Source organism: Pipra filicauda, unplaced genomic scaffold (genome assembly GCF_003945595.2).
Source record: "Pipra filicauda isolate LSUMZ 115617 unplaced genomic scaffold, ASM394559v2 scaffold390_size662804_pilon, whole genome shotgun sequence".
In the NCBI taxonomy this organism is placed as follows: Eukaryota; Metazoa; Chordata; class Aves; order Passeriformes; family Pipridae; genus Pipra; species Pipra filicauda.
Genome location: NW_024104521.1, coordinates 21,743 through 37,381, shown reverse-complemented (window position 1 = coordinate 37,381; position 15,639 = coordinate 21,743). Strand labels below are relative to the sequence as shown.

The 15,639-nt window shown below is 61.8% G+C and overlaps 3 protein-coding genes across 4 annotated transcripts; 2 read left to right on the top strand and 1 right to left on the bottom strand.

Annotated features, from left to right (window-relative positions):
- Positions 1-805: 805 nt before the first annotated feature.
- On the top strand, positions 806-3,803 carry HOGA1 (4-hydroxy-2-oxoglutarate aldolase 1). 2 transcript variants are annotated; one of them, XM_027721376.2, is made up of 7 exons: positions 806-1,066; positions 1,709-1,837; positions 1,914-2,041; positions 2,154-2,288; positions 2,460-2,556; positions 2,727-2,860; positions 3,431-3,803. In XM_027721376.2, exons 1-7 carry the CDS (start codon positions 838-840, stop codon positions 3,578-3,580), a joined length of 1,002 nt encoding a protein of 333 aa, XP_027577177.1. In that variant the 5' UTR covers positions 806-837; the 3' UTR covers positions 3,581-3,803. The 2 variants fall into 2 exon arrangements, with proteins under 2 accessions (XP_027577177.1, XP_039240980.1); XM_039385046.1 differs by having other exon boundaries at positions 2,460-2,646.
- A 73-nt stretch (positions 3,804-3,876) lies between these two features.
- Positions 3,877-7,196, bottom strand: MORN4 (MORN repeat containing 4). Its single transcript, XM_027721453.2, has 4 exons — positions 5,705-7,196; positions 5,462-5,576; positions 5,271-5,380; positions 3,877-5,114 (listed from the first exon to the last, which is right to left on the bottom strand). Exons 1-4 carry the CDS (start codon positions 5,769-5,771, stop codon positions 4,966-4,968), a joined length of 441 nt encoding a protein of 146 aa, XP_027577254.2. The 5' UTR covers positions 5,772-7,196; the 3' UTR covers positions 3,877-4,965.
- A 505-nt stretch (positions 7,197-7,701) lies between these two features.
- Positions 7,702-15,120, top strand: PI4K2A (phosphatidylinositol 4-kinase type 2 alpha). The gene is made up of 9 exons (XM_027721432.2): positions 7,702-8,234; positions 10,753-10,953; positions 11,180-11,311; positions 11,396-11,549; positions 12,138-12,199; positions 12,631-12,730; positions 12,985-13,118; positions 13,397-13,456; positions 13,584-15,120. The coding sequence occupies exons 1-9, from the start codon at positions 7,842-7,844 to the stop codon at positions 13,743-13,745; spliced, it is 1,398 nt and encodes a 465-aa protein (XP_027577233.1). The 5' UTR covers positions 7,702-7,841; the 3' UTR covers positions 13,746-15,120.
- Positions 15,121-15,639: the final 519 nt, after the last annotated feature.

Below are 15,639 nucleotides of genomic sequence, written 5' to 3'. Positions count from 1 at the left end.
CAGCATTCAACTCCAGAGTGCTGTGGGGCTGGGCAGCCTGTGCTGGTGTTGATGGGCCTGGGGAAGCTGGGTTATCCCAGGAGCAGGTTACCTAGCAGCATGATGAGCCCTGCCTCCTATCACAGGAACTCAAGTGTTGGTGACACCATGACGCCAGAACACAAGTGGTTCAAGGGCAGGAATCCTTGCTGCAGGACACCCTGGTTGCTCACAGTCCTTTGAAGTACCACCTGGGCAAGCTCAGGGAGGAAAAATTCATGGAGGGCAGCTCAACTCAAGTCCACGTGGTGCTGGCAGCTGGGACCGTGCCAGAGAGCAGCAATTGTACCCCTGCTGGGCAGCCACTCTGTGGGGCTGGATGGCTGCTTGTCCTCCTGCCTTCCCCACTGGAGCCATTCCTGGGGACACATGACCCCTTTGCAGGCTGGGACCTTTCTGTTCAGTACAGTACTCACTACTCCCAACCCAGAAATGCTCCCACTCACCTGTTTACAGGAGACCCTACACTAACAGCTGAGGCAGGTGATCCCTGCCCACAGCCCCTGGACTGCCTGCAATGCCTGGTCCCTCCCTGGTCCTGCAGTCCAACCCTGTAGGAGGCAGAGGGACGGCTGCCAGGGCTGGCAAGCAGAAAGGAAAGCACAGCTGGAGTGGCTGGGGCTCACCTGGATGGTTGCTGAACTCCTGCAGCCAGCTTCTGGCGTGGGGAAGAGCATCCGGAGCTCACCTGGTACCACCCCCCATGTCATCTGCCCAGCAGGGTTGCGGGTCTCTCACGTGCCCTGTCAAACATTAACAGGGGCAGGCAGCACAGCCAGCGGCAGCACCCGGACCACCATGGCATTCAGCACCCGCCTCGCCTCGTCTCTCTGGCCCACCCTGGCAGCTCTGCACTGGACAGCCCCCAGGCAGTGCCGGGGGCTCAGCACTCCTCAGGGACCAGAGCCCTCACTCGACCTCAGGGGCATCTTCCCACCCCTCGCCACCCCCTTCTCACCCAAACAGGAGGTGGACTATGCCCAGCTGGAGGGGAACCTGTCCCGCTACGCCAGCATCCCCTTCCGAGGTAAGCGTTGCCTGCGCTCCCTCTCTGTGGAGGCTCCTGTCGGATCCCTGCCCACCATAGAGGCTGTGTGGCAGTGTGCGGGCAGCCTGCCAGCTTCCCAAGGGTGCTCAGCCTCCAGCCGGACTTTGCTCCAGAGCTGGCAACCCCTCGGGTGACCCATCTGGGGCCCTTTGCATGGCACGTGCCTGGGCACATGTGTGTGTCCTTGCATACCCCCATCGCATGCCAGCGTGTGCTTGCATGCACACTCCACACATGTGCAGGCTTGCACACATCCTCCACATGTAGCTGTAGCTGCAGGCTTGCATCTACCCTGTGCCCTATGGGTGTGCTTGCACTCCTGTGCACACTCACACACATTCATGGGATATGTATCTGTTGATTGTCCAGGGTGGACTGATGATAGGACAGGGGCTGCAGAAGAGGCTGGGGGTTTCAGGGATGTGCCCTGGGGTCTCCTCTCTTCTGACCAGAGGATCTGGGGCTGCAGGGATGTAGGCGGAAGAGGGCACACTGTGGGCTGGAGAGAGCCCTGATTGGGTGCCAGCAGCAAAGAAGGGAGTGAGAGTGATGGGGGTACCTGGAAGTCCTGGCACTCTGCCCATGTGCCCAAGCCCTACTCTCCCCACACTTGTGTTCCAGGGCTGGTGGTGCTGGGCTCCAATGGGGAGTATCCCTACCTGGCGCCCCGTGAGCGGCTGGAGGTGGTGAGCAGCGTGCGCCGGGCTCTGCCCAGGGACCGCCTGCTGCTGGCCGGCTCGGGCTGTGAATGTGAGTGCCTGCGTGGGCAGTGCCGGGGGCATGCGTCCCCTCCGGAGCACCCCTCACCCCTCTGCCTCGTCCCCAGCCACCCAGGCCACCATTGAGATGACTGTCAGCATGGCAGAGGCGGGGGCTGATGTGGCGCTGGTTGTGACACCCTGCTATTACCGGGGGGCCATGACCAGTGCTGCCCTGGTCCATCACTACACGGAGGTGAGCCATGTCCAGGGCCTGTGGCAGACTCAGCTGGGGCAGCAGCATGGGGAGCATGTTCAACGTGTCTCCAACCCACCCAAGCTGCTGAGCTCTGTCTGGCTGCCTGCAGGTCGGTGATGCATCCCCCATCCCTGTGGTGCTCTACAGTGTCCCGGCCAACACCGGCCTGGACCTGCCCATGGAGGCTGTCATCACCCTGGCTCAGCACCCCAACATCATTGGGATCAAGGACAGCGGTGGGGATGTGAGTGGAGCAGGGCTTTCCTAGGGCTGGCTGCCACCAAACCTGGCCCCAAGCTGGAAAGAGGGAGCTGGGACTTGCAGCCCTTCCCCAGACCCCAGCGCTGCTGGCAGGAACCATGTGGCGAGGGGGACGGGTGATGCCTGCTCCAGGGCACAGCGTGTCTCTCCCCAGATCACCCGCATGGGGCTGATGGTCCACAAGACAAGGCAGGATGATTTCCAGGTGCTGGCAGGATCAGCTGGCTTCCTGCTGGCAAGCTATGCTGTGGGTAGGTGCAGCTGCCCCTCCTTGGCTGGGGGCACAGGGTGGTGCCCTGGGGACACCGGCAGAGACTGTGCATGCGGGCAGGGGGAGGCAGGTAAGGGGTGGTGATGCCTGGGAGGTGCTGGCTGGGCACAGCATGCCACGCTGGCTGCCAGTGTGCCCTGGTGTCTTTAGGTGCATCTGGGGGGGTCTGTGCCCTCGCCAACATCCTGGGGGCCCCCCTGTGCCAGCTGGACCGCCTGTGCCGTAAGGGCCAGTGGGAGGAGGCCCGTGACCTGCAGCACCGTCTCATCGAGCCCAACACAGCAGTGAGCAGACAGCATCCCTGGGATGCTGAGGGGAAGGGGTGCCAGGCCATGGCAGAGCCAGGGGGAGGCAAAAGATGGAAGTCCCTGGGGCTGCAGGGGGTGGAGCAGTGGTCCAGGGTGACAGGATGGCACAGCACCTGGCCAGTGAGCTGAGCCGGGCTGGAGGTGACAGGGTGGGAAATGCCAGCCCTGCCATGTTAAGGAACTGCATGTCCACTGGCAGTGGGCACCTGCCTGACCCACTCTGAGAGCCTTGCTGGTTATTTATAGGCAACAATAGGGGGAAGAACTGCTCCTTCCCAGGCCCCCCAGCCCACTGTGGAGTGGCCTGTCCCTGTTGCAATGAGCCCACCGTGCCACAGGGCTGCTCCCTGGTGGAGCTGTGCTCTGCACCCCCATCCCACGGTGGGCAGTTCATGGGGTGCTGCAGTCACCTCACACCCTGCCCAGCCTTGCAGCCCCAGATGTGGAGGGTGGGAGCGATGGTGAGCAAGGAGCAGGGGCTGCAAAGCAGAGCCCACAAAGCATGCTGGCCCATGGGAGCAAGCTCCTGCATCCTCCCTCCCACAGGTCACCCGCCAGTTCGGAGTTCCGGGGCTGAAGAAGGCCATGGAGTGGTTTGGCTACTACGGTGGTCCCTGCCGTGCACCCCTGGCCCCACTGAGCCCTGTCCAGGTTGAAGAGCTGAGGAACACCTTCAGCACCAATGGCTGGTTGTAAGAGGTCCCCCATCTTCCCCTTCTCACACTGGGAAGGCACAGGAGTCAGGGACCCCAGGAACGGGGGACATGGTGGGGACACTGGGACATGGCTGTGCTGGGCAGAGCGGGTAAAGGGGGCAACCCCTGGCCAGCCTGCATCCCTGCCAGCCCCCAGGGGCCTGTTGTTCTCACCTGGGAAGGGGTGGATCCTTGTGCCATGAATAAAATGGCTGTCCTCCCTCTGTGTCTGCAGTCCTGCCTGGACAAGCCCCCTGCCCCGTCCCTGCTCCCGGCAAAAAGGACATGGCACAGGCGTTTGGCAACATGGTTTACTCAGCTGAGGCCCGTGCAGGCAGCAGCACAAGGCAGGGTCACGGCAAGGCACGGGACCGGTGTGGGTAGAGACTGGCAGGGAGGGTATGGCCCCTGCGGCCCCGCACCAGGCAGTGAGGGCTTCCAGGACCCCTGCACCACAGCCAGCCGGAGCACACCGGGGTGAAGGTGAGCATGCAGCAGAGAGATGAAGGATGCATGTGGAGGGCAAAATGGGGAGCTGTGTTCCCCCTGCCTGCCCCTTCGCCATGCCTCTATACCCTTCCACCCTGCCCAGGCCTCCTGCTCCAGTCCTGCCACCCCACTCAGTCCTGCTTGTGACCCTCCTACCAGGCTCCTGCTGACCCTGCTCCTTGCTCCCACCCTCCACCAGCATGCAGCAGATATGAGCCAGGTTGGGCATCTCCCCATCCCCCTTGGTGGGGATGCTGCTGCTGGTGTTGCCAAGGCAGTGGGTGAGGCGGATTAGCACAGGGATGAGGGGAATCGGCTGGCCTCGAGAGCAGGCTGGGTTCTTCCAGGACACCATGCCACCCTACCCAGGGCATGCAGGGGGATGGCCAGTCACCCAGAACTGAGGGTACAGACCACAGCGTGCCCAGGGTACCCATCCTGCCTCCAGACCAGGGCAGCGAAGCGAGCCAGGAACTGCCCTTCTGGGGGCACGTTGTCCAGCCAGCAGCTCCCAGCCAAGGCACCCTGGCAGTGGGGTCAGGGACCAGCCCCTGTCCCACTGCTCCATCCTCTGCAGCAGGTTTGCAGCCCTAGTGGTCCACAGTCTTTCTGGGAGACAGAGAGGCCAAGCTCCAACCACCCTGCCCTCCTGCTGCTCCAGCAGGTGCCAGGGCTACAGCCAGAAAGAGAAGGCACCATGGCTGCCCCAGGGCACTTGGGTGGAGAGCGGAGGGTCCCATCCCCTCCAGCAGCAGGGGTTTGGCAGGAGGATGCTTGGTGGGGACAAAGGGCAAGGAGGCACCCAGCAGTGCCACATCCCTTCTCCAGGGCCAGCAGGGCCAGCCAGTGCCCAAGCAGAGGGGTCCCTGCTCTGGCGGAAGGGGATGTGGGGCACCGTCATGCTGTCAGGTTGTGGGCAGACTTGGAGGCACCCTGGGCCCTCTGGATGATGGCTGTGCATTTCTCCCGCCGCAGCAGCTTGTTGTTCTCAAAGAAGCCCTCGTTGCGGGGCACCCCGTGGGAGCCGTCAGGGAAAGTCAGGAGACCTGGGAAGAGGAGGGAAGGGCTGGGAGTGAAGGGGCAAGGAGAAGCACCCACTGGGGATGGGGGCAGGGGATGAAAGGACAAACTGGGAGATGCTGGAAGGGGCTGTGCTGAGCAGGGGCTGTGTGGATGCCTGCACCACGCCACCAGGCACTCACCGAAGCCGTACACGCGCCCGCCTTTGAACTCGCCCTCAAAGGTCATGTTGTCGCAGCGTGTAAAGACTCCAACGCCATTGAACTTGCCCTGCACAAACTCCCCCTCGTATCTGAGTGGGGAGGAGCTCCTGAGGCAGCAGCTCCCCACAGCTAGTTGGGGTGCCCGGAGAGGTGTACGTAGGAGTGCCCACCTGGAGCCGTCAGAGAAGGTGAGCACTCCACAGCCGTGGAACAGCCCGTTCTCAAAGTGCCCCACGTAGGCGGTGCCGTCGGAAAACGTCAGCTGCCCAATGCCGTGCCTGCGACCTAGGTGAGGGCAGAAATGGGCAGTGCTGGACAGAGGCAGGACCTACCCCGATGTGGAGCTAGGCAGGGATATGGGGGCTGCTTGTCCCACAGCACAGATGGCACCGTCCCCTCCTGCCCCATCTCACCTTCCTTCCACTCGCCGCGGTACTCCTCCCCGCTGGAGTAGGTGAAGGAGCCTTTAGTCAGTGTCATGGCAACAGCCTCCGGCAAAGCAGGGCAAGAGCTGGCGGGAAGAGGCACAGAGAGCTGCTGGGCAGGGAGAGCAGTCTAGCTTGCCGAGAGCCCCTGCATCTCCTCATCTCACAGAGATGAGAGGCACCTGCCTGCCCCGGGGATGACTCTGCTGAGGCATGGTGCAGATGAGGAGGTGACCCCAGGAGCACAACCACCCTGCCCTGGCTCTGAAACCCCAGCTGCCAGGTTCGGGTTGCTGCCCGCCCCACTGCAGGGTTCAGAGCAATGTGAGCCCACGGGGGTCACAGCCCTGTGAAATGTGAGTGAACGGCAGGAAGAGCAGTGTGGCAGGAGCTGTCTGTCTCTGGCCTGGCACTCAGGCAGAATCCCAGGGGTCCTGCATCATGCAGGCTCAGGCCAGGGGCCTGGGCAGTCCCAGGCAGAAACAGGAATTTTGGAGAGGAGATGCTGGGTTGTGCTTGGTGCCAGCTCTTCACGGGAGGGAACAGAGAGCTTGTGGCGTTTCCAGCTCCAGCATCAAGGATGGGCAAACCCGGCTCACTCCCAGGGATGGGAGGCCACTCCTCCTAAAAGGGACAGCGGAGAGAGGACCCTGAGGCTTCAGGGCTTTGCTCCACTACTCAGGCTTACAAACCTGCCTGCAGACAGCAAGCAGCACTCGGAAACTGTACTCCCCTAGAGCCGCTGCCACGCAGCACAGCCCTCCCCAGCACACAGGGAAGGCACCAGCACGGAGACAGCCCCGCGGGCGGGCTGGGCGCTGCCTCTCCCGCAGCTGCCGGTGCGGCTCAAGCAGTGCCCGTGATGGGAAGGGACTCTCCGCACGTAAAGGGAGTGTATCTGCTCACACTCTGCTGCGAACCACCCGAGCGGTGCGTGCTGAGCCACACGAACCCAGGAGCACAGCACGAACTTGCCAAGGCTTTGTGTCCAGAGAAATGGCCCCAGGCGAGGCGAGCAGCGACTGAACAGTGCTCTCTGCCGACGGCAGCACCCAGGAGCTCATCGCCGGCTCGCAGCCCGCAGCCTACCCAGCCGTGCCAGGCGGAGGGGCGGGGGCTGCCGGGGGCTGCGAACTCCGCCAGCACGGCCTGTGACACTTCACGGGGGACTTCACGACGTGGAGCTCCTGAGGCCGGGAGTGTGCCCGGAGGCGTGACCGCGCCCACGGTGAAGGCACCCACATCCTGTCGTGTCCATGCACCCACGGGGGATGCACTGGCACGCCGTCGTGTCCATGCACCCACACCCTGCCGTGTCCATGCACCCAAGGGGGATGCACCCGCACCCTGCAGTGTCCATGCACCCACACCCTGCAGTGTCCATGCACCCACACCCTGCAATGTCCATGCACCCACGGCCGATGCACGCACGCCCCACCAGCGGGACGCTCGTGGCGACGGTCGCGGGCCCGGTGCCTGCCCGGGGGCGGTGCGGGCGGTGCGAGCGGCGCAGGGGCCTGCGGCCCGCGCTCACCTGGATCCGCGCTGTCCGCCCGCACCGCTCCCCACCAGGTCCGCCAAGGGGCGGTGGCCGCCACCGCCCCTTCCAGCACCCGCCCCGCCGGGCGGTGCCACGCCGCCAGCGTCCATCCCCTCTCGCCGTTGGCTGTCTCCACGGCAACCGCTAGCAACGCGGCTGTTAATTGGCCAACTCCGTAGCACACCCTCGCTCGCCGCCATCTTTGTGTGGGGCAAGGCGCTCCCCACCCCGGGCGTGTCTGCCGAGGAGCAGCACCCCCTCTGCCTCCGCCATCTTTGTGAAGGGCAGCAGTGGTCTCTGCCGCTCCGGGGCGGCCATTTTTATGTGGGGCACTGGCGCCAGCCGCCACAGCGGGGGCGTGAGGGCGGTGAACCCCCGCACGGCTCCCAGGACGGGCGGTGAGAGGCGCAGGGGCTTCCGGGCTGGCCCCACCGGCACCACGGCCGCACTCACCGCCCCGCTTTCCGTCGCAGCGCCTCAACTGGGCGTGGCGCGGCGGGGGGCGGGGCAGCCAACGGGACGCGGCGGCGCGGTGACGCGCCGGAAGCGGCAGCGGCAGCGCGGCGGGGCCGGGCGGGCGGCGCGATGGACGAGACGAGCCCGTTGGTGTCGCCGGAGCGGGCGCAGGGTCCCGACTACGGGCTGCCGGGGGGCGCTGTGCGCGCCCTCCCGCCCGCCGCACCCCTCCCGCCCTCCCCTCCCGGCTCCCCCGGCGGTCGTGACCGCGAGCGGCAGCCGCTGCTGGAGCGCGGGGCGCGGGGCCCGGCGACGGCGCAGGCCCAGGCTCAGGCCCAGGCGGCGGCGCAGGCCCAAGCCCAAGCGGCGGCGGCGGCCCAGCGAGAGCGCAACGACTTCCCCGAGGATCCCGAGTTCGCCGAGGTGGTGCGGCGGGCTGAGCTGGCCAGCGAGCGCGGCATCTTTCCCGAGCGCATCTCGCAGGGCTCCAGCGGCAGCTACTTCGTTAAGGACCCGCAGGGGGTAAGCCGGGCGCGGCCCCGCGTGGTCCTCGGGGCCTGCGGGCTGCGGAGGGGTTTCCTGCAGGGAGAACTCATGGTGCTGGTCCGGGGGTTACCGGCCGTGGGGAGCTGGTCTGAGCTTCCCTGGCGAGAAGTGCAGTGGGACCAGCAGCCAGAATGGGGGGTGGGTGTGTCCAAGTGCTGATTCAGCATCTTCTGTGGCTCTCGTGCCCACAGAGGAGAGGTCACACTCTCTCCGAGGTCTGTGCATCTCCTAACCGTGGTGACTCCAGCTCTAGGCCTGTGACTCTGTGAGCTGAGCTGGTTTTGGCCTGTGAGAGGAGTGAGATGTCTCCTCTGTGGCTGTATTGTTGCTATAGTGGAGGCAAAGTCCTTGGCATGTAGCTGGTCCCCCACAGACCTGGTCAGCTGTGGGGCAGCCATCTCTGTGCTGCTGACTGGATGTATTGCAGCACAGGCTGGCTTGTCTTGTGACCTGCTGCACCCAGACCAATTATTTGAGCTGCTGCTGCTTCCTGTGACTCCCTCACCACGTTGTGTGTGGGATGCTTCCTGAGGAGCAGGACTGGGCTCTCTGGTCTCTGATGTGCTCTAGTTTTCCTGCCCTGAGTGAAGCCTGGCTCCTGGGAGCTGTGACAGGCAGGTCCCAGCTGAGCTGGTGGTCCCTGGAGAAATACACAGTTCCTCCTGACACCGCCTTGCTCCCTCCTGCTCCCTCCTGTTGCCCAATATGAGACCTGGAGTCACTGGGGTGGGTGGCCGGATGAGCTGCCTGGGGGTGGCAGGGCAGAGGCTGCCTGGCTGTAGGAGACCCGAGCTCAAGGAGGGCTGGTGGAACATAAGTGCGAGGAGCCAAAGCCTGTGTAATCCCGGCCTTGTCACCTGGCAGGTCCCCTGGACTGCCCTGCTGTCAGCAAATTTGGTGTGTGACTGGTTTCTGTCTATGGTTGCCAAAAATGTCCCACTACTGGCATGGGAGAGAGTGCAGTGTGTGGATGTTGTGGGCAGCAGGGGGAGGATATTGGGGGGAAAACCTTTCCTCTGTGTCTGCTTCCTTCAGGGCTTCTGGGGTCTGAGCTGTCCCAACCAGGCTGTGCTACCCAGCCCTAGGGTTGTGGTCACCCCACTGCTGACTGTGCTCCTGTGCTGGCTGGGCTCCCTCTGCTCTGCTGCTGGCACCAGGCAGACCTGTTTTCCCTGCCAGTGCTGCTCCCAGCACAGGTCTGTCTGGAAGGGAACACTGCGCTGCCAGAACTCTGGCCACCGCTTTCCTGCTGTCCCTGCCTAGCTGGGCCTTGCTCTGCTGGAATGGCTCCATAGAACACAGGGCTCCGTCCTGCCAGAGCTCCTGACAAGCCTCTTTGCAGGCTCATATCCAAGGACGTGTTGGCAGTTGTGTGCCTTCACGTGGGGCTGGTGAAGGGGATTGCCTGCCTGCCTGCCTGCCTAGTGGAAGTGGCTCCACCATGTGATCTGGGCTGTGATCCTGGCTCAAGTGATCCTGTTCCCTCAAACCCTTCCTGTCCCTCTTCCTAGTGGACAAAACCTTGCTTCTGCCTGCCCTGGGCTGGCTTTTGGCCCTTGACAGACTGGGATTGCACTGGGGTTCCCTGCTGAGGTGCCGAAACTCATATTTAACTTCCACATTCTGACAAGAGCTCAGCTTGGGGAAGTGTCACCCACTCAGGCCATGACTGGCACCAGCCTTGGGGAGGAGGGCTTGTGGCATGTGCTCCTGAGTCACCCTGGAGCGGGGGCTGCCAGCCTGGAGCTGCTGCGCAGCCCCCCAGGGATCCCTGGCCTTTGGGGACAGGTAGTCTTTCTCCTGCCCTAGCCCTTGTCTCATCTGTGTGGCTTTGCAACCCTGGCTTGGTGAAGCACAAGGCTTCTGTGCCCTCTGTGCTGTTGCCCCCACTGTCGGGTCAGTGTGTGCGAGGCTGGATTGAGGGGCTGAGTGTGCTGCTGGTACCATCTGATTGCCAGTTTGAAGCCACCTGTGCTCTTTCATACACAGCTGACTGGGAGAGCCAGCCCCTCTGCTGTCTCTGCTGGGTCCCCAGCACAGAGCCCTGCCTGGGCTGGTCCCTTCTCTGGTCAGTTGGGGATCAGCTCTGTTCCATGGACTTTGGAGCCGGGGCAAAAATTGCTATTCCCTCCCTTTTCTGTGTGGATGTAATGACCAACAATGAGCAGTACATTCTCTGGCCGTCCAAAGGTTACTGGAATGGGACTGGTGTGTTTACCAGGGGACTGCATCATCACTGGTGTTTTTTTCGGACAAGGTCTTTGGGCAGTACCCCACTTTTGTGGAATGGGTCACTGGTTGGGCAGGAGTCCCTCCCATCCCCTGTTTGCCTCCCTCCTGGGAGTTGCAGGGTTTGCCTGGTCCCAGGGGTTGGTTATTGGTCCCAGTGAAGGGCTGTTCTGGGCCTGTTCCTGAATGTCCCCACTGTGGGCTGGGGGAGGTGTCCCACCTCTGCCAACTGCCTGGAATCAGCCTTCCTCCCTCCCACTCACAGAAAATTATTGGCGTCTTCAAGCCCAAGAATGAGGAGCCATACGGGCAGCTGAACCCCAAGTGGACCAAGTGGCTGCAGAAGCTGTGCTGCCCGTGCTGCTTTGGGAGAGACTGCCTGGTCCTGAACCAGGGCTACCTGTCAGAGGCGGGTGCCAGCCTGGTAGACCAAAAACTGGAACTCAACATTGTTCCCCGCACAAAGGTGAGAGGAAAGCTGCTGGGATCTTTTTCTGGGAAGGCTTTTGTGTGCTTCCACACAGCTCTGCTTGTGTCTTGTCTTGTGGCACTGCTGACCTCGTAGATTGAGAGCTCTAGACCAGGACTGTTCCTGCTCTAGCTGTGGGGATGCTTGTCCTGGGCAGAGCTGTGAGAAATGCTGTGTCTTGGTTTTATCAGGCAGTCCTGTGACTGCGCTCCTATCCCCCCAGGTGGTGTATCTGGCCAGTGAGACCTTTAACTACAGTGCCATCGACAGGGTGAAGTCCCGAGGAAAGAGGCTGGCCCTGGAGAAGGTGCCAAAAGTCGGCCAGCGCTTCAACCGCATTGGTCTGCCACCCAAGGTAGGGCTGCCAGCCTGCACACCTGCCTACCGGCACCTCCCTGCCCTCTGTGGCCTTCCGTGACACAGCCTCTCCTTGCCTCAGGTGGGCTCCTTCCAGCTCTTTGTGGAAGGCTACAAGGATGCTGACTACTGGCTGCGGCGGTTTGAGGCTGAGCCGCTCCCGGAGAACACCAACCGGCAGCTGCTGCTGCAGTTTGAGCGGCTGGTGGTGCTGGACTACATCATCAGGAACACAGGTAGGGCCAGCTGCCTGGTGTGGGATGCTGCCTGCTCCGTCATGTCCTATCATGTTGAAGAAAGGGGAGGGAGATAGGGTCTTGGCTTTTCCCAGCACCTGAAATTCTTCTCAGTGCCACTCAGTTGCTGCCAGATGACATCTGCCTCTGGGCAGAGTGCAGCTGCTGCGGCCATCCAGCACTGGGGGCTCTGGCTGCTGGCCTGCGTTCTAGCAGATCTGGATCCACCACTGTGCTTGGCTGAAAGTTTCCCAGCTGTGAGGTTCCAGGGACATCCAGAGATCCAACACCTGGCTGTGCCTCTATATCGCATCTCACAGTGGGTTCCTGAGTTCCTGCCTGGCTGGAAGGGTCGGGGTTGCACTCTGGGGCTTGCAGGCTGACATTTCTCTTGCAAGCTGGGAATACGTGGACCTCCAGGGCTAGCTTTGTGAGGGTTGATGTGACTTCCCAGGCCCACAGCAAATTTAAGGTCTCTGGGCCTAGAATGTCTCTGTCTCACTTCTGGGTCAGAGGAGGAATAGTCTTCTGCCCAGCACGGTGCAGGGAGGCCCTGGTGGTGACGCAGCTGGTTTTATCTCCCTGCAGATCGGGGCAATGACAACTGGCTCATCAAGTATGACTGTCCCCTGGACAGCGCAGGCGTGCGGGTGAGTGGCTCCTCCTGGGCAGGGGCAACATGAGGACTCTGCTTCTGGAAGCTGACTGCTTGTCAGGCCGGACAGGAATTTCCCATCTGGGTTCCAAGCGTGTGGACACCTGATCTTGTCTCCTGGGCCTTTTGTTACCCTTTGTGTTGGTGGTTTGTGGCCTGGTGGGACTTTGTGAGAATGCTCTGTGGGGGAAACTGGTGTTACTGGACCTGTGAATCCTGAGTGAGGCCTTGGGGGGAAGCAGCTTTGTTCCCCTCCCACCTGAAACAGATAATGTTTCCCTGTGGGCAAGGGGCTATGCTACAAGGCAAGGGGCTGCTGTGCCTCTGTGGTAGCCAGGGCAAAGATCCTGGCAGTGGCGCTGGAGTGGGAGAGGGACTCTTCCTGCTGGGGGGGGCCTCCTTATGACATGCTTTGCTTCCTTCCAGGACAGTGACTGGGTGGTGGTGAAGGAGCCCATCATCAAGCTGGCTGCTATAGACAACGGTTTGGCCTTTCCCTTGAAACACCCAGACTCCTGGAGAGCATGTGAGTCCCTTAGGCTGTGCCAGGACACTGTGGCAAGCCATACAACTCCATGCTTGGGCATCCTCCTTAAGGACTGTAGAGGAGAGGACTAGGGCTGTGCCTCTGCAAATCTCTGGGTTCATGGGAAGTTCCTTCTCAGCAGAGACTGTAGGAGGCTGATGCTGGACCTTGGGTCCCAGATGCAGGGGATCAAGGGGCATGTGGCACTGTGCTTTGCCTTCCCAACTTCTCATGTCTTCTGCTTCCTCCCACAGACCCCTTCTACTGGGCGTGGCTTCCCCAGGCCAAAATCCCCTTTTCACAGGAGATCAAGGACCTGATTCTTCCCAAGATCTCAGACCCCAATTTTGTCAAGGACCTGGAGGAAGATCTGTATGAGCTCTTCAAGGTGTGCTGGGGAAGTGGGTGAAGATGATATGGGAGGAAGGAAAGTGGGAGTGGTGTTGGGGAGCTCCCAAGGCTGCAGGGGAAAGAACGGTGGCCAAGCTCCTGACAGTGTTTCCAGGCTGAGGCATAGCAGGGTTTTCACTCTACCAGGAGCTGAAGATTAAGCATGGGGAGAAGCAGGAAACCCATGGGACAGGGGGAGAGGCTTACTTGAGGAGCAGTCATCTTGTGCATGGCATGAGGCAGTGGATGGATCCCACTGTGTTCTCTCTTTTGCAGAAAGACCCTGGCTTTGACAGAGGACAGTTTCACAAGCAGATTGCTGTCATGAGAGGCCAGGTAAGCTGTGTGTAGGGAAGGCAGAGGTGGAGTCTCGTCCTGCCTGTGTGGCAGGAACGGTGCTGGAGTGGATGCTCTCTGTTGCTCCTGCAGGGCAGCTCAGGCTTTGCTCTGTTGTGCCATACAGATCCTGAACCTGACGCAGGCGCTGAAAGACGGGAAGAGCCCGCTGCACCTGGTTCAGATGCCGCCTGTGATTGTGGAAACAGCGCGTTCCCACCAGCGCTCTGCCAGTGAGTCCTACACGCAGAGCTTCCAGAGCCGGAAGCCTTTCTTCTCATGGTGGTAGCTGCGGGAGCCACAGACAGGGCTTGGCCATCTCGGACTAGCACTGCAAGAGGAGCTGGGCCATTGCTGGCTTCTGTGGCTGGGACTTGACCTTCAGGGTAGAGCGAGCAGGTGCAGCTGGAGGAACCTGCAGCTGAACTGGAGGAGCCAGGCAGGTTGGGCATGGTCCCTCCCCAGCTCCATTGGAGCTCGGTGCCCTGTCTGGGGCAGAGGCCAGGGGAGGTGTGGGAATCCGCTGGGAACTGTGGCGTGGCTGGGACCCTGCCCCTGCCTCCCTTCCTTGGCCTGCATGCGGTTCTGAGCACCTCTGCATGGGGCTCTGATGAACAGGCTTGCCCAGGCCAGGATCCGTCCAGCCCTTTACACCAGCCACTGGCCCTTTTTTTTTCCCACCGTGCCAGCCGCTGGGCTGGGAAGGCCTGTAGAAGGTGATACCCCCTCCCTTTTCCTAAGGGTGTGGTGTACTCCTGCACTGTCCCTCCTCTGCCCCAACCCCGTGCACACTGCTTTCCTCAGGGGGAGTTCCTGCTGCCCACGGGTGCAGCGGGGACCACAATGAATGGCTGTTCTCTGGCTGGGGGCTCGAGGAGGGGACATAAGAGGGACAACACATGGGCCTGGCTTGGGTGCAGTTAGACACTAAGGGGAAAGAGGTGCTGGATTATCCTTGTGAAGAGCAGGTGGCTCCCCCTCTGCTACCCCAGTCCATTTCTCCTGCCAGGTTTCCACAGCTGCTCTCGCTTGGCTTTTTCCCCTGCTCCCAGCAAGCTGCCTGGCTGCTGTGCAGCCAGCATGGTGCCAGCCTTGTCTGTGCCTAGGGACCCCCTCAAGGGGCAGGGGTCTGCCAGGGAAGGGCTGGAGGGGCTCTTCTGCCACATGGGTGGGTGCATTAGGGGACCAGCATGGACTCCTGGCTGCCTTGGAGCTGACAATCTCACAGGCTCGCTGTGGGTGGGGGAGGCAGGGAGCCCCCCTCTCCCCAGCAGCTGCTGAGCTTGTGTTGTACGGAACAGTATCAGGGCTGCTGCCTGCACTTGCTTGCCTTGAGCTGTGGCTTCTGCTGCTGGGGGAAATTGGTGTTGGGTCTTGTTGTCCTGTTAGCCCATCCTCGGGGAGTGAGGGGGATGATGGCAGGTTGGGGCTCTGCTGTGTGGGCCTGGGAGGGGAGAGCAGCTCCCCTGTCTCCTGCAATGGGTAGGGTGCTCAGCACTGGCTGTGCAAGCACGGGGGGGGCAGCAGTGGAGACCCCAGCTCCCCGGCCAGGCCCAGCTGCATCTGACTGACCCAAAATGTATTGTTCTAATGCACTGTAGAAATGTATGTAATGTATTTAAACCATGCAACTGTCTGAATAACAGCTGCCGTTCAGCCGGCCACATCTGTGTCGCTACTGCACCCTAGAGCAGGTTGGGGCTCCTCGGACAAGGTGGCCTGGCTGGTATCCATGGATACCTGCTCAGGGATGCATTGGTCTCTCACAGCTGCAGAGTTGCTGCTGGGAAGACCCTTTCCCACAGGGTCTGCTCATGCTGGGTGTTGAGGGGGGCCAGCTGCCCAGCCTGCCCCTCTGCACCCTGTGCCTGCAGGTCCTGCACCAGCCTCTCCCAGGCCCAGTGGCTCTTGGAGAGGGAGCTTGGCCAGCTGGTCCTCCAGCAGAGAAATCTTTCCTTGGAGAATCTCTGTTTCTCTTCCGAGCAGTTCTTGTCCTGCAGGGCAGCATGCAGCTTGTTCTCCAGCTGTCCCTGTGACTGTGCCAGGGCAGTCACTGTGAGTGACCGTGCGCTGGAGCACACTGCCCCTAGAAGCTGTGGAGAATCCCCCACTGGAGATATTCAAGAACTTCCTGGATGAAATCCTGTGCAATGTACTCTAGGATGACCCTACTTAAGCAGGGA

Bases quoted from the DNA above. Each gene is read 5' to 3' on its own strand.
- MORN4 (XM_027721453.2), bottom strand. From the start codon at position 5,771: ATGACACTGACTAAAGGCTCCTTCACCTACTCCAGCGGGGAGGAGTAC. The intron at 5,381-5,461 runs GTGGGCACTCCT...CTCCCCACTCAG, and splicing joins ACCTTCTCTGACGGCTCCAG to ATACGAGGGGGAGTTTGTGC. The intron at 5,115-5,270 runs GTGAGTGCCTGG...TCCTCTTCCCAG, and splicing joins CGGGCGCGTGTACGGCTTCG to GTCTCCTGACTTTCCCTGAC.
- HOGA1 (XM_039385046.1), top strand. From the start codon at position 838: ATGGCATTCAGCACCCGCCTCGCCTCGTCTCTCTGGCCCACCCTGGCA. The intron at 1,838-1,913 runs GTGAGTGCCTGC...CCTCGTCCCCAG, and splicing joins GGCCGGCTCGGGCTGTGAAT to CCACCCAGGCCACCATTGAG. The intron at 2,861-3,430 runs GTGAGCAGACAG...TCCCTCCCACAG, and splicing joins TCATCGAGCCCAACACAGCA to GTCACCCGCCAGTTCGGAGT.
- PI4K2A (XM_027721432.2), top strand. From the start codon at position 7,842: ATGGACGAGACGAGCCCGTTGGTGTCGCCGGAGCGGGCGCAGGGTCCC. The intron at 11,550-12,137 runs GTAGGGCCAGCT...ATCTCCCTGCAG, and splicing joins CTACATCATCAGGAACACAG to ATCGGGGCAATGACAACTGG. The intron at 13,457-13,583 runs GTAAGCTGTGTG...TGTGCCATACAG, and splicing joins TTGCTGTCATGAGAGGCCAG to ATCCTGAACCTGACGCAGGC.